At 40.5% G+C, this 15714-nt stretch overlaps 3 protein-coding genes across 3 annotated transcripts in view; 2 read left to right on the top strand and 1 right to left on the bottom strand.

Moving 5' to 3' along the window:
* The first annotated feature begins 2688 nt into the window (after positions 1–2688).
* tprg1l (tumor protein p63 regulated 1-like) lies at positions 2689–5787 on the top strand. The gene is made up of 6 exons (XM_028410099.1): positions 2689–3073; positions 3250–3341; positions 3460–3510; positions 3589–3714; positions 3805–3958; positions 4424–5787. Exons 1-6 carry the CDS (start codon positions 2846–2848, stop codon positions 4616–4618), a joined length of 846 nt encoding a protein of 281 aa, XP_028265900.1. The 5' UTR covers positions 2689–2845; the 3' UTR covers positions 4619–5787.
* A 500-nt stretch (positions 5788–6287) lies between these two features.
* Positions 6288–15714, bottom strand: part of wrap73 (WD repeat containing, antisense to TP73) — a 10850-nt gene continuing 1423 nt past the window's right edge. Inside the window, exons 4-13 of the mRNA XM_028409263.1 lie at positions 15328–15444; positions 10487–10559; positions 9821–9924; positions 8844–8930; positions 8360–8494; positions 8194–8271; positions 7907–8009; positions 7693–7818; positions 7422–7613; positions 6288–6646 (exon numbers count right to left, since the gene is read on the bottom strand). Coding sequence (XP_028265064.1) covers positions 6546–6646; positions 7422–7613; positions 7693–7818; positions 7907–8009; positions 8194–8271; positions 8360–8494; positions 8844–8930; positions 9821–9924; positions 10487–10559; positions 15328–15444 — 1116 coding nt within the window. The 3' untranslated portion in view covers positions 6288–6545. The remainder of the gene's footprint in view (positions 6647–7421; positions 7614–7692; positions 7819–7906; positions 8010–8193; positions 8272–8359; positions 8495–8843; positions 8931–9820; positions 9925–10486; positions 10560–15327; positions 15445–15714) is intronic.
* tp73 (tumor protein p73) overlaps positions 15440–15714 on the top strand; it is a 20352-nt gene continuing 20077 nt past the window's right edge. The window contains exon 1 of the mRNA XM_028409260.1: positions 15440–15600. Within this exon, the coding sequence (XP_028265061.1) occupies positions 15569–15600 (32 nt within the window). The 5' untranslated portion in view covers positions 15440–15568. The remainder of the gene's footprint in view (positions 15601–15714) is intronic.

Below are 15714 nucleotides of genomic sequence, written 5' to 3'. Positions count from 1 at the left end.
GAGGACGGTGACAGGAAAAGCTTTGAATGTGGCGGCGCCAGCGGAGAGCCGCAGCTGAGAGCCGGTGAAAAATGCTTTGATTGGATGTATTTAATCAGAAAATAGTGGTAAAAATATACGGATTGAAACGTTACGTTTGTTAAAGTGAAAGAGGTCGGGCTGGACGTGCCGTCTGGAGAGGAGCGTTTCACTGAAGACGCACTGGATCACAGCGTCTCAGCTCCACGGATCATCTGGACCCGGTGAGATGGTTTTTCTTTATATTTTCCTAAATATGTGTCTTAATTCGTCTTCGTTTGTTTCTCGGAGGATAAATTGTCAATACAGCAGAAAGACTGGTCGTGGACTCATGACACTCAGGGTGTTTGCATAATGAATTAGTCTTGTTTAATGTTGGTTTATGGGGAGAAGAGAAGTGTAAATATGCAATGTGGTGTTTATTTCTGGGACTCATCCTAAAATATGTTTGCAAGGTTGGTGTGTGTTTTTATTCAGAAAAATATGAAATAGTAATAGAAAGAACACATCTGATAGCCCCAGCTGATTGTTACACATTGCTGCTTGAAGTTTTGTGAACCCCTTAGAATTTTCTATATTTCCGCATATGATCCAAAACTTCAGCCAGTTTTCACACAAGTCCTGAAGGTAGAAAAAGAGAGCCAACAGAAATATTTCACCAATATATATGTGGGAACAGGATGCACTTCAATGATTAGCAGTTTATTTGAAGGCCAAATTAGAATCCATCTGTTCAGAGGTGTTTTTCATCAATGGAAGGGGGCAGTGAGTGATGTATTAACATCATACATGTGTTTGTGGAAGTCTGTAATAGCATAATCAAAGGATTTGCAAGGACATTAGTTGTTGCTGCTCATTAGGATGAAAAAAGGTTACACAATCATCTCTAAAGAGTTTGGACTCCATAAATCCACAGACTGTGTACAAGTGGAGGAAATTCATGTCCATTGAAGATCACTCGAAAGCGAAAGGTGTCTCTCACACTGGCTACTGTTAAAGTCGATGGATCCACTCTCAGGAGAACACTGAACATCTATGGTGTGCATGACAGAGCTTCAAGAAGAAAGACAGTTCTTTGTGGACGGATGAGATCTGAAATAACAATGAGAAAGAAAGACCACCACCATCTGTTAAACATGGTGATGGTAGAATCATGGTTTGGGTGTTTTGCTGCATCTGAACCAGGACGACTTGTCAGCATTTTTAGAACAGTGAATTCTGAATTTACCTGTGAATTTTACACAAGGACATCTGTGTCTGAACTTAATCTCACAACATGAAATGCTTTAAAAACACAGGCTAAAGAAGAATGAAGTTAATGTTCTTATCTTGTCAACTAAAAAGGTGTGAAGCACCTGACAGAAATAGCTCATGTGAGGAAACTTCCCACTCAGATTGTAGCTGCTCTATGTTAAAAAAGTGATACTGAAGGTAAAGGCAATATTAGATCATTTTAGATCTTTAAATATTTGCTGTGGGGGCTGGTTGGATGATAATCTGTCAAATAATAGACAAGAATGCATTCAAGCCATTTTAAGGCAGAAATAACCGCTCAGGCACTTTTTGGCAGGTGGAAAATGTTGTTTCTGAGGTGTATTGACCCTTTAAAAGTGTGATCATAAGTGGGCTGTTTGGATTATAATTTGTTAAATATCACAGACAAGAATGAAATTAAGGCAGAGATAACAACTCGGGCACTTGGAGAAAGACAGACAGCTGCTGTAAACATGATCTATATGTTGCAACGAAGACAATGATTTTTATGTGACTTGTTTTATCTGGCAGAGTGAATAAATATGTGAAACTACTGTCATGTAATCCACTGATCTCAACAATGTAGCTGTATTCTAACTATGTAACGTCGGTACATGTAATCCGTTATGTCCCAACACTGGTTATTAAATAAGATCAATTCACAGTCCTGCAGCACAACCTCCTAAACAGTGGTGTAGGTTGCCTTAAACTCCAACTAGAGGGTGCTGTTATGTTATATTATATTACAGTAGAGTTGAGTTGAAGTGCTATGATGATGTAGGGTAGCCTCATTAAAACATTTCTGTAGGTTTCACTCATCCACCCATTTCCCTAACCTTTGTCCTGTATTGAGTCGGGGGGGGGGGGGGGGGGGGGGGGGGTGGAGCCAGTCTCAGCTGTCAATGGACTGGACGAGAGGTGAGGTACATACTGGACAGGTCGCCAGCCCATCGCAATCCTGGAGATTAAGTTTTATGGTTTGTCATGCCCTCTGCCCAGGACCACAGACACAAACTATTTGGCTTTAAGATGTAATGCGTGTAGTGAATTGCCTGTTAATATCAGCGGGCTCCATGTTGTCCCTGACTTATGAATCAAATATTCTAAGACCGTTTTAATATTTGGTCTCACCAAATGACAATAGTCTATTTACTTTATGGTCTTCCTTTAATATTCGGTAACTTAACCCGATAATTAGTTTGAATAATAATAATAATACTAATAATTTGTTATAGTTTGTAATAGTTTGTTTTCATTATTATTATTATTATTATTATTATTATCAACAGGTTAACACGATGCGCATGCACAGGTTAACACTGAGATTGTAAATGTAAGTGCGCGCATCCTCTCCAAACACCTGTTTGTGGTGTTGGCGAAGTTAAAGACACAGTGTCCCTTTAAGAGGAAGGAAATCTGAAGGGGGAAGTGGAGCAAGAAGGACCCACTTCCTCGTTGCCTTCCCAATCAAAACATTCGTGCGCAATGGGTGAGTGTGCATCCACGGGTGAGCAGGTTTTAATCTAACAGCTAGCTCACATCGGAAAGCTCGTCGAACTGCTTTTGTTCAGTGATGCTTCAGCTCAACGACACGATGGATCCGGAGAGTCCGGGTGCTGCGGTCCTCCACCCTGCAGAAACCGAGGAGGGGGTCGAGGTTGCCTTTACGCCCCCGGAGGCCGGACGAAGCCTCGGACACGGTGCCGCCGTGGCCTGCTGCCCCCCGTTACAAACCCTGAAGCCTTTTCATGTCCACAACCCCACGATGCAGGCGAAAGTAAAGGACTTCTTCGTGTTCAGGGTAAGATGTTTCATCAACAGCGCACAGGCCTGTGTGTTTTAGTTAGTACACATGTGCATCTCCTGCTCTCATGCTCTTAAATGTACTTGTGAGTAAGCGCGACCATGGTCCACAATGAACAGCTGTCCTCTCTGACATGGTGCTGATGACTGACAGATGTGTGATGCTGATCTCAGCCAGGTACCATTGAGCAGGCTGTGAGCGACATCAGGACTGTGGCACTTCCATCTGAGGATGGAGAGGTGCTCAGCGTCTGGCTGTTAGCAGAGTAAGTATCCCACCAACATGTGACTGTTTATCATCAGCCAGAAACAAGAAGAGCTGCTAATGTGTGCACTGCAGGGTTCATTTCTAAAGCACCTGTTGTGTGTGTGTGTCTTCTACAGAGTTGACCACTGGAACAATGAGAAGGAGAGGCTTGTGCTTATAACTGATAGGTGAGTCAGTGTTATAGGTAATACACTGTGAGCACTGTGTGTTGATTTGGTGTGACCGTTTTCTGTTTTTGTGTGCAGGTCCCTGCTGGTGTGCAAGTACGATTTCATTAATCTGCTGTGTCAGCAAGTCATCAGGATCTCTCTCAATGCTGTAGACACCATCTCAGTGGGCGAGTTTGAGTTCCCACCCAAGTCTCTCAACAAGTATGTCAGTGATTAAATATAAAAATGTAGTTCTTCTTGGTGGTAGTAGTGGCTGATCCTCAGATGTTACACTGTTGTGTTGTCTTACAGGAGAGAGGGCTACGGGATTCGGGTGCAGTGGGACAAACGTCCCCGGGCTTCCTTCCTAAACCGCTGGAACCCCTGGTCCACAGACATGCCCTACGCCACCTTCACGGAGCACACCATGGCCCATGCTGATGAGAAAGTGGCCTCTCTCTGCCAGGTATAATCCCTTTAACTAAATAAGCCTAAAATGCATTTTGACTTATTCCTCCAAATGAATTATTTTAGGTTTTAAAGTCATCAACAGAATCATGCAATGCACAGATATGTGTTCTGTAATAGTTCCAGAAATCACAAGGTGTCTCAAGACTTGAGAAATAGACTGTTACAGTCATGACTTTGTGTATGAATGGTTATTTTCAAAGCTTTGTGTTTATTTCTTATTGGCAAGGCAGGAGCAGGGGCAGTTTTTCTGAGGATATTTTCTCATTCAGAGCTGCTAGCATTGCTGCATGCAATAATTTTGTCTGTCAGGTCTCAATTGTATCCATTATTCTATCTATTACTCATTTGAGAGCCTCCTCCAGGCATCCTCAGTCTAGAATTCTAATTGAACGCACAGTCAAATTATATACTATGTCGGCACATGTTCTGGTTTCATATTGTTTTTCCTGTGTTTCCCAAGTTGGATAACTTCAGAACCCAGCTGGTGCAGGCAGTTAAGAAAGCCCATAAGGAGAATCCCATCCCTGGGCGGGCTAACGGTGTCCTGATCCTGGAAAGACCCCTGCTCATTGAGACCTACCTGGGCATCATGTCCTTCATCAACAATGAAGCCAAGTTGGGCTATTCCATTACACGTGGCAAGATCGGCTTCTAAACAGTTCCCTCAAACCCATGTGTCTGTGTTACACTCCACTGTCTGAAGGAAGCTACAGTGTAATGTGCAACCTGTCTGTGTGTGTTGAGCTCAAGAGATTTCTACACCTCCTTTAATTGACATCACAGACAAGTGGTCAGGTAAATGATGTGCAGTACTGCATGGACTGTCTGCTCATTTCTTTTATTTTTGTGCCACCAGTCGCTGCACAGATCTTCCATCCACAAAGGCCTTTGGGAGCGTGTGCCCATGTGACAAAGCTAGGAGATAAAGGACCCGACAGTTGCTTTAGACTGAGCTTCTTGTAGTCTTACGCTTCTTGCTTAACAACAGAATGACAAATGACCGTGTCATTAGCCAGGAATATGGTGCATATTTGCTACATGATATGGTTTGAAATGATTGCATTATTTAGATCAGAGACACAGATATTTAGAACTGAGCAACTGAGGATGGATTCAGTTTTAAAGTTATGTCACATGATTATTGTAATAAATGCTACAATATGGAATTTGGGGTAAGAGGATAGCACTGCTGTGCTTAACAGCTGAGCTTTGTTACTTTGTGGAAAATCAAATATTTCAGCATAATGACACAACAACTGGGCTTTAAGATTTATTTAATGACATGTGTCTTTGTCTAGAGAAGGGAGCTGCTGAGCCACTTTCAGAGCTTAATGTGTGTTTGTATAATGCCTTAAATGTTCTGCAACGTGTAGGGATGACAGTACATTTACACTTCACTGTGTTAAATGCTACAGTGGGGACAGCAGATGGATTACAAACTGAAATACACTAAGATAAAGCTTAAATGTATGTACATTATATTGTCAATACGATTCCTTTCCTAAACAGCATCTGTCATTGTCAAACCAAAACATTGGAGACCATACTTCCATGCTCAATAATGCCAACAAACTGTATCCCTCTGTTCTACTTGTGCATGGTCCCTGCACGTTGAGTTTGCATGACAGATTGTTTTTTTTAATATCCTAAGTGATTTTGTAAATAACGATTGCTTAATTTAACTTTAGTTCTGATGTTAGAAAGTTAATATTTCATTGCCAGTTCTGGAGCATTTTATTTAGGGAGATTAACTTACTACAGATATGTTTGGATCTAGCACTCTATCTACAATGGATAATAAATGCCTACATGTTTTTGTCATGATTGCAGCCCTGGTTGTTGAATATGTAAATTTCATTCACACGGTCAAGGAATACATTTGAGTGACTTGAAGTTAACTTCAAGTCAGCTACCATACAGACAGAGGGGGTCCTGATATGGTCCTAATTCATCAGGTAAGCACTGCCTCTCAATTTATTGTCTTTTGGTCAGAGCAGGTAACAACTAGTAATGATGCACTATTTGCAGGTTAAAGATAATGAAATGTATGTCATGAAGAACTACTTTACAATTACATTATCTAACAACCTGCCTGTGTTTGTTCATCTATCAAATACAAACACTCCGAATACTTGCACATGTATTTTTTTTTTAAGTGTTTTCTGTAACAGCTGTATGAAACACAGGGTGTAGAAAAATTAAAGGTGGCTCCACAGATTTAATACATCACCTTAAGAAGTAATATTTAAACAAAATTTATTAATATATTATACAATTTCATTGCAACACACATATAAAAAGTAATACTAAGTCTACAGTAAAAATCTAAAACTTTGTAAAGTTGTACATTCTTTGCTAGTGCTTCACATCAAAAGGAGTCTTTCAAGTGGAATGTCACGTCAGGGTTTCCACATCCCAGTAAACCTGAACGATGCTTTAAACCCTTGGTGAAGAGCTACAGTCTAATATATAGGGGCTGGCATTTACAGGAGTGTTCCCATTGGCCCTGACATTAGCACAAGTACTTATGGCTAAATAAGGCAGAACTATAACTGTGTTATTCTTGAGACGTTTTACTTGTCTTAGTCAGAGTCCATGTAGCACAAACACAGCTGCTCTTTTCCAAGCAGGACCAGAGAGTCTCCACTGCAGTGCCAGTTAAGGGACTGGACTTGAAACCCACCTGGGAGGACAGAAAGAGGAGATGACAGTCTACACACAGAGACATTTAAGGTGAGCAAAAAAAGGTTGAATTCCATCTTAAAGTGACCCCAAAAACAAAAGTACAGTAACGTAAGAGTTGTTTCTCTGAAACTAGACAATAAGCAACAATCATAGAAAATATTTAAAACAACTGTAAGGAGCAACAAAGTGTATAACTGGACAGATTGGTTCAATTTACAAATGGATTCTTCTTTATGACATTGACTTAAAATGTTGAGCCAGAGTCAGTGCACAGAAGAAAAGAGAGACCTGCAACAGATGGTTGGCCCCACAGAGCCTTAAATCTCTGATTAAATCAGATTACACAATGAGACAAACCCCTAAGTGTTAAGACATATTCTACAGTCTACGGTGACTTGCCCTGAGAAGTGTAGGCTCATTCAATTAAGTTCCATTTTGTGTATTGCTGATTTGATGCAATGGTTTTGGAAGATTTACTCTTGCATAAATGTTTGATTATTTAGTAGCCACATAAAAATTAAGCTTGAATAAACGGGCCAGTCTTTGCCTTGCACAAGAAGGATCACTTTAGAATGAAGGGAATAAGAAAGAAAAAAGCACTTAATTACCAATGAAGTGTCTAACTTAGTGTCTAATGAGTCTTTAAGGGGCTGCCATCCTGCAGATAATGCCATGAGCAGCCTAAATAAACAATGATGGGAACGTCTGTGCAAAATGAGCTGCATATTGTAGCTATTTGACGGTTACAATTCTTAGTGCCCAAGCAGTGTTACCTTCAGTGGGGACTTGAACAGAGACACAGCCCCCTGGAGACCAGAGATAGAGTTTGCTGTTGCCTGTACACAGTGCCAGCCGGGGGCGTCGGGGGTCCCACTGAAAGCAGCGTACCCCTGAAGTCTGCTCTAGCACAGCCTCCAGGCTCATCTTCTGCATGTCCCACACCCAGACAGCACTGGCCATGTTGTCTTAAGTGAGAGAAAGAAAGATTCAGACTGTAGCTAAAATAATGTTGATAAATATAATTACATAAAATAACTGTCTTACCATTTTTGGTGGCTAGATAGCGACTGTCTGAGCTAAATGCCAAAACAGAGATACCAATCTTGGGATTCGCTCGGTCTGGGTCTGGTTTGACCACAGGAATTTGGACTGGCAGAGGGTAGATCTCATCTGTGTGAGGAAACAACAATTTGTGATTAGAAATGTTGGTTACTTAGCACTTTCAGATACTACTTTCAAATGTGTACTGCAGGCTTACATTTGCTTTGAGTGTTGAAGAGGGTGGTGCCAACTGAGATATTGAGTAGAGACATTTCATCACTGCCAACAGCTGGTCTTTTCTCCACTTCCTTAAACATTGTCTAAAAACACACCCAACAGTAAACAGACTGTGAAATGTGGTAGAGTGGCTGAGGGCTGTAAAATTCTGGATTAATACTCCAATCTCATCAGAGATGTGGGTTTGAATCTCACCACAGCCAAGGAAAGCTTTCAATAATTGCCCTTAGGGATCAGTACAAAGTTTCATCATGAAGTAATACTTACTGCTTTTGTGTTGTCAATAGTTGCAGGGTGCTCAAACTGTGCAATTTTCTTCCATGTGATGTGATTGAGAATGCGAACCTGGTAAAGTGTGAAAGTGTATTAACATTATCCTTGCTGATATATACACATATATGCATACACACACACACACACACACAGTGCATACTTTTTCATCATAGCTGCCAATAGCCAGGAACTGGCTGCTGGGGCTCCAGGTCACAGACTTGATACCCAACGACCACTCATAGGCACTGTAGGTTGATAATAACCGGCCGTCCAAAGAATACAGCAACACCTTGTACTGAGGAGAGAATACGGACACACACAAAAGTACAATATTGGCCTTTTGCTGTTTCTTATAGTAGCAGCTTTCATTGTGGAACATAGTAGCTTTTTAACTGTAAATTTAATCTATTACGACCTGCAGTATGTAATGCACTACATATCAGTTTCATATCACATCATAATCATGTACTTTTTTAAATTCAGCCTTTACTCAGGAAATCTAAATCTTATCTTATATGGTATGCATGTTTATAAATGTTTTAAAACTCTCACCAGACCGTTCTAAACTAGATGCCCCTTACATGGTGACAGTTCTTATTATACTCAGTAGTTGAATACTGACTATGTAACATAACTAAACTAACCTCCAGACAACTGTCCCACACTGCCAGAACACAGCCATTGGGTGACCACTCCAATCCTGCCAGGTCCTGTGTCTCAGTCTCAAAATGCTGTGAAAGAATTAAGAGTAGAATTAATTTAGTAACTATTAACTCATTTCACATAATTTGCTTTACAACATTGTTGTGCCAGAGAATCAAAGTGTACACTAATGGACCAAAACATTATGACCACTTACAGACAAAAAGACAATGTGGGCTATAATTTAGGCTGCAGGTAAACATTTGGTTCTGAATGGGAGCTTGTTATTTACAGCTCCTGTTTTAACACAGTAGTTGATTCATTGTAAGAATTGTCTGAGCTGGTGTTGGCCTCCTAACACAACAGCTGACTCAAATTCTGGTGAGCAAAAAGGAAAATATTGTTTCTGTTCATATCATGGACAGTTGTGTACTAAGTGTACTCATCTTAGTATGTGATAGCTGAGAATATCTGCTGGGAAAACCCATATATGTATTCACATAGATGTGCCACCAACTCAAATCATTGTTAGACCATAAGTGGTTAAATTAAACTAGGTAAACCCTTCATGAAATTGGCAGGGATCTCTTTCAGCAGAACATTGCCACACTCCACTCATTGTTAAGGAATGGCTTGAAGAATACGAAGAGCTTAAGGTCTACCCGTGACCTCTAAATTCCTCAGATCTCAAAGCGATCAAGCATCTATGGGATGTGCTGCAACAATGAATCTGACCTGAGGTGGCTCCACTTTACAAGAACTTACAGGAACACTCTTGATGCCAGATAACCTAAGACAGGCTATGCTTTTTAGCCTAAAATTGCATGCAACTGCATATTAGGAAGGTGTGGTCATCAAGTTTTGGTCAATAAGTGTATTTGCAACTGATTTATCTAGCCTAGTAGTTTTATTTATTACTGCTTACAATGAATTTATATGGTTATGAAAATACAGCAAAATGTAATAATATCCAACTTACCCTTAGTAAATGCCAGTCATCACACACAAATATACTAACATAGTCTTTACAGTCACGCCGTTCAGCCAGGGCCATGTAACACCCATCCCTGCTGAAATCTAGACCTGCGAGTGAAAAATGATGGCAGAGAGATCTTTAAATTGGGCATCACACTGTTTTCCTTGTACATAGTTTTCTTATGATTATTGCTTTATTTAATTTCACAATGTCACAACTTTTGTTATGACTGAATATCCGGTTCTAAATGCATGTTAAGAGGCCATTCATATATTCAAGTTATTCACCCCACATCGCTGAGCCCTATTTTTTGGCACCATCAAGTCTGCGGTATGCAGCTATCATGGCCATATTATTTATATGACAGCTCTGAAGCTACACGGGTCACAGAGGGGCATAGTATTGCATGTGGAAAATGGGAAGAGTCATAGACAATCATTTTTCCACAAGTTGTTGACAGGCCTGTTATGAAGAGCATGCCCCATTTACTGAAGAGGCACACAGCTGTCAGCAGACAGGGACCATAGTTTGGACACATACCCTGGGTTGTGCCACAAGGTAAAGAACGGCATGTGATTCATGGGGCACGCCAAGCCACTCAAACGGACGGCTGTGTCCTCAGGTACTCCAGCGGTACAAATACACTCATCATATTATTCTTATACTCACCCTTCTGACATGCTTTAGGGTACTTGATGTAAGACACAGCTTTGGTGCAAAGGGACCAGACCGTAATTCTCAGCTGTCCAGGCAACAGGGAAAAGAAGGAAAAGAAACGGTGAATTTAAAAGTAAAAAAATAAGGGGAGGGTGTGCCTCAAAACAAGATTAGTGGGCTAGCAAGGTCTGTTAAGCCTAAAGTCAGAGTTAGCAGGATCATAAAAGTGGCTCACTTGTAACCTGGCTATGTTGCAAACCAACATACTTTACTTCAAAACATTTTCCCTATGTGGTACATAAAAACATTTATTTTTTTAACAATATAGGCTAATTTTCAACTTGATACCAGAAAATAGGGGTTAAGTTACAAAGGGTTTCTCTGTGCTGATTGTACTGATTTACTTCATTACTCTAATGTAAGCACATAAAAAATAACCTGCACAAAACAACTTCTCAACACACTCAAAAACAGGATCAGTTTATTTAGAAGCCAAGATGAAATGTTAGACATGTTAGATACAAGTGTGACAAATTAACAGCACGTTGTGTAGCCAGCAAGTCGTGTGCATTCACACAAATGAGATGCAGAGCCAAAGAATAGCTATCTGACCACAAGTCGGCATAACAGAGACCACATGTGTTAATACTCAGTTTTGACAGCAGTCACTCAAATACTTACAAGTTGCACTTAAGCAACCAAGATTCATGTCAACAAACGCAGGTGGCACTCGGCCAAGAGTGAAGCATATTTTGATCCAACCTACAGCATAATATTTAGCCCTTCAAGGAACACCAGATGGACATTAGAACACAAACTCTTTGGTTTGTTCTCCTGCTGCCTGTCTAGGTTAATCCTTTATGGCCTTACTAGTAGTACTCTGTTTTGTTGCACATGTAGCCCTAATTACTTGTCTTAAAAGACTTTTTTAGTGAATTATCACCCAGCTTTACCCAGTATCACACAGCTCCAGCTTGCAGTTGCAGTTTAACACCAACAAAGCTGGGTATTCTGTAGAGACTAACAAAAATAGATATCTCTGACAGAAAAAAAAATATTAGCTTACTCTTCGTGCTGTATTTGAGAATGTGCAGAGCTATACTACTGGAGGGACAAGCTTTCATCAAAGTGTCCAGACAGACATTTGAACTAGGCAAAGTCTGTCACCTAACTGGGCTGAAGTGTCGGTCCTCCTGTTTGGTTAAGATATCCAGCTGTGTGGGTCCTGTAATAACCCTTCCTTAAACACTTCCTGGACATCCCCTCAGAAATGGTGCCATGGCAACCAATATCCACACTGCTCAAACACAAACAAACTTACACTTCTTAGATGCCTTGAACCCAACACATAGGGGATGCAGGGAGATCAAGACCCCTGAAGGCAGTGTAACTTTAAACTGGGTAGAGGAAGGGTAACATGAGGAAAATAGGTGGGAAATGCTTCTCTATGTGGGGTGCTACGCAACCAGATCCTAAGCTGGTAAGCTACCCTTTAGATGAAGTATCTCCACCAAAGGTGAGCAGCAGCTTGGAGATGGGGCCTTGAGGTTTGAGGGTGGTGTGAAATGGCAAAACTCTACTACTACTGCAGCTGCTGTTGATCCATCAGAGCTGGATGTCACAGTGCTTTGGTTAGCCTAACTATAATGATAACTACCAGTAGTATTAATATTAAAGACAAGTAGAGCCATTTTGTTTTTGTTTTGTTGTGATAACACCATGCAGGAAAATTACTACTAGTAATAAGTGGCACACAATATTTCATACATAGAGTGGTACTGTGCAAATGAAAATACTGTTTCACAAAATGTTATGGCAGCTGAGAAGTCATTTGTGAGTGTAATTAAGATAATAACATGTTATGACAGGACTTTCTGAATGTGCTGCCAAATATGGCTAATTTGTCATCCTATACCCGGTTAGTATGTATCCCCAAGTATTCAAAATGAGAAAAAACCCCCACAGAATTAGGGAATTTCCCCAACAGGACAGCCTCTGGGCAATATGTATAATATGTAACACCAATCTGTTGTAAGCAACAGTTACTGACAGAAACTTGGAATCCTAACCTATCCATCAACCACTCTCATTGCACGCCTAGGAGAGTGCAAGAGAATGGGCAAGTGCATTTGATGGTATATAGGCCTATCTGTCAGCAGAGGATTAGACTGTAAGCATTCCTCATAGGCAGCTATCTCAAACCAATATAGCCTATTTCTCCTGTTACAGCCTCATGATTCTACCAAGGAACTGGAGCCCCTTGCAGCCTGCATTGTCCCATACTGTGGTGCATCAGCTGCCTGCATTTACAGTTGAGTCCAGTAGCATTGTTGCCAACAATTCTACACGTTAGCAAGGCTTCAGCTGTACCAGCCAAGAACGCTACTGCTAATCTGATCCCAACAATGTAAAAACCATTAGAGAAGTCAAGCTCAGCATTGTCCTTGGCTGGAGTTTTTCCACCCCCAGTTCATCACCCCTCAGCTGGTAAAGATGGAATAATGTGGATGTGTGAGTGGCATTTTGTGAGGTCCTGAGATAAATGATTGGAATTCAAATACGACTTGCATGGAGTCTCACGATACACTATACTATTAAACCTATGACAGCTGTTAAACTTCTGCGAAAACAGACATACCTTGATGCCCTGAACTGCAATCACAGTATTGTGTCTGGAATAGTGGTGCTCTCTGCTGTCACTGAAACCTGCTAGCATGTTTCTTTCTGTCACAATGTCATTTTTGAGCTAATGATTTATTGTGTACCTGGTTTTGGCTAAAAATATTTTAAAAACAAAGACAGTCAGACACACTGCCAACTAAGCAGATTTACTAACACATAGGCAGACAAACACACACACAGATGCATGATCCACACCACAGGCAGCTGTCCCTAAACAAGTTAATATAGCTGGCTGTTTATGAGAAGGGCTGAAATTTAAGCCTGACACGAACTCCCGCCTGGCACAGCCTTAATGAAATCTTAGGCTGGGGTGAAGGTAAGTTCAATGGGCTCCTTGGCAATGCCATAACAAATTTTTGTCTGTTAAATTACTTTTGCAACAAACTGTGAGAGATGTTGTGGAATAGGCAACAATGAAAAGCTCCCCATCACTGACAAACTATAAAAAAATACACAAATAAATCGCTTTAAAATTCTGGCTATGACAATCATAAAAGAATCATGCCATCTCTGTTTTCGTAGCATCTGCAGGGTTTGTACTTAAACTGAGTATAATATAACCTCACAGCCATCACAATATATATGGATCAGAAGGAAGACAGCAGTTATTCTGAGGAAAACGTATTGAAAGTTAATTTGCCGATTATTTTATGTATCGGCAAACAATTAATCATTAGTATTTTTTTCCAAGCCCAAAATGAGTAAGAAACTTACTTTTTCTGGGTAAGCTCTCAAAAAAGGCCCGAGCACCACTTTGCTATAAAAACACATTGTAGTGATACTGATCAGTTAAAATTGTTCATACATGTGCTCAAACACATGACTGTTAATCGATGTGCATGTCCTAAGACATAAGCAGTACTGCTACATACAGATCCCGTACCTCATTAGGGAAGGAAACTGCATTCTTTTCTATCCTCTTACTTTTTTTTAGAAGATGCAGACAGACACAAAGCGGTCATACCACAGACACTTGCACTCCCTGCACCCTTCCCCAGACCAGACACAGTTGTGCACTGGACCACAACACCTGTCAAATGATTCCTGGAGTCAGGTTCAGCATGACGGACCACGATGCCTCCGTCATATCCCACATGGTCTGAGGATAGCTGGCTGCTATATCTTCTCACCCATTAAAACACATTCTTACTGTGGAGTGAATATAAAACAGGAACTGGGAGGCACACAACTAAAGACATCTTTATTAGTCTGGGTATAGTTTTGCAGACTTACATTAACTTCCCTCAGCATCTTCTGACTGTCCTGAGCTGATTTTAGCAATCAGATAAACTACAAACAATTGATTTTGATTACTACTGAATTCTTTAAGTTCAGGTCATTAACAAAATACTATCCATAAATATGGATGATATGATCATTGCTGCCGGGCAGTGTGCTGCTTGTCATTAATATCATATTTTAAAAATCTTTACATTACATGTTTACACAGTACTGCTTATGTCTTAGGACATGCACATGCCTATTAATTTAAATTAATTTATGAAATTCATAATTTATGAAATGTTGATTTTTTTTTTCCCCAGTCTCGTTTGATTTAGGAGTTCAGCTGCTGAAAATATGGTTCTGAAATTGTTAAACTAGTTACCCGCTCACAGAATGATCTTCTTTATCTTGACTTTTTAAAAACACATTTTGTTCTTAGTTATGTTGCTGATTGCTTCCAATTAACCTATTTAGTTGTAAGATGTTTTTTAGCCCTGCAAAACTTAACCAAACATTTTTCCTTGGCAAAACTTTTTTCAAAAGGCATTGCTGTCATCAAATTCAAAATGAGCTGATATTATTCACTGTTATTAAGTTTATTACCACTATTTTTTTATGAGCCATAGAACATCATTAAAAAGACTTGCTGCCAAAGAAAATACCAGACCTACATCAGAAGGGCACATACACATTCCCCCCATGCTCCAGAGGTACTTGAGACCCATGTATGACAGGATGCTAACAGGAGGAGAGCTATGAAATCACGCTGAATACATGCAGCAGGTGGGGGGGTTGCAGGGGTAGTCAAGAAAGGCTCTGGTGTCTGGCTATTTTCAGGACCCCCTTACTTGCCAGCCAGCAACAGTTGAAACCAGACAAGCATATGTATAAACACACTCCATGTGCATGAATGCACGCACACATGCACAAACCAACTTCACACTTACATGGAACTCAGTGGTGTTGAGAATGTGACGTCCGTCTGGACTCCAGCGTGAGGAGACTAGTCCGATTGAGCCCTCATCTATCTTACAGTGCCAGTCTGGCTGTTCAAGAGACCACACCTGAAGAAAAAGACAGAGAGGAAAGACAGAGACAGGACAACAGCAATCCTGATGACATCGTTCACACCCGGTACCTTCATCAACTTCATTTCAGATAGTAAGAAACACTTCAACACCAGAAACCATGAAAGACTGGCGCTGGATACCTCTTCAAAGGTAAGCTGCTTTCTTTACAGTAAACTCCCAACTTAAAAGATATTAAATGTATTTATAAAGCAGGACATTTTCATGTATAACATGGTTCTTAAGTCATTACATGACAAGGAATTT

Source organism: Parambassis ranga, chromosome 7 (assembly GCF_900634625.1).
Source record: "Parambassis ranga chromosome 7, fParRan2.1, whole genome shotgun sequence".
Lineage (NCBI taxonomy): Eukaryota > Metazoa > Chordata > Actinopteri > Ambassidae > Parambassis > Parambassis ranga.
The sequence above is the reverse complement of the archived record's forward strand: the minus strand, read 5'-3'. Positions and strand labels throughout refer to the sequence as shown.

Excerpts from the sequence above, each read along its gene's own strand:
- tprg1l (XM_028410099.1), top strand. The coding sequence starts at position 2,846 with ATGCTTCAGCTCAACGACACGATGGATCCGGAGAGTCCGGGTGCTGCG. Across the intron at positions 3,511-3,588 it reads CTTGTGCTTATAACTGATAG|GTCCCTGCTGGTGTGCAAGT; the intron begins GTGAGTCAGTGT and ends TTTTGTGTGCAG. Across the intron at positions 3,715-3,804 it reads CCACCCAAGTCTCTCAACAA|GAGAGAGGGCTACGGGATTC; the intron begins GTATGTCAGTGA and ends GTTGTCTTACAG.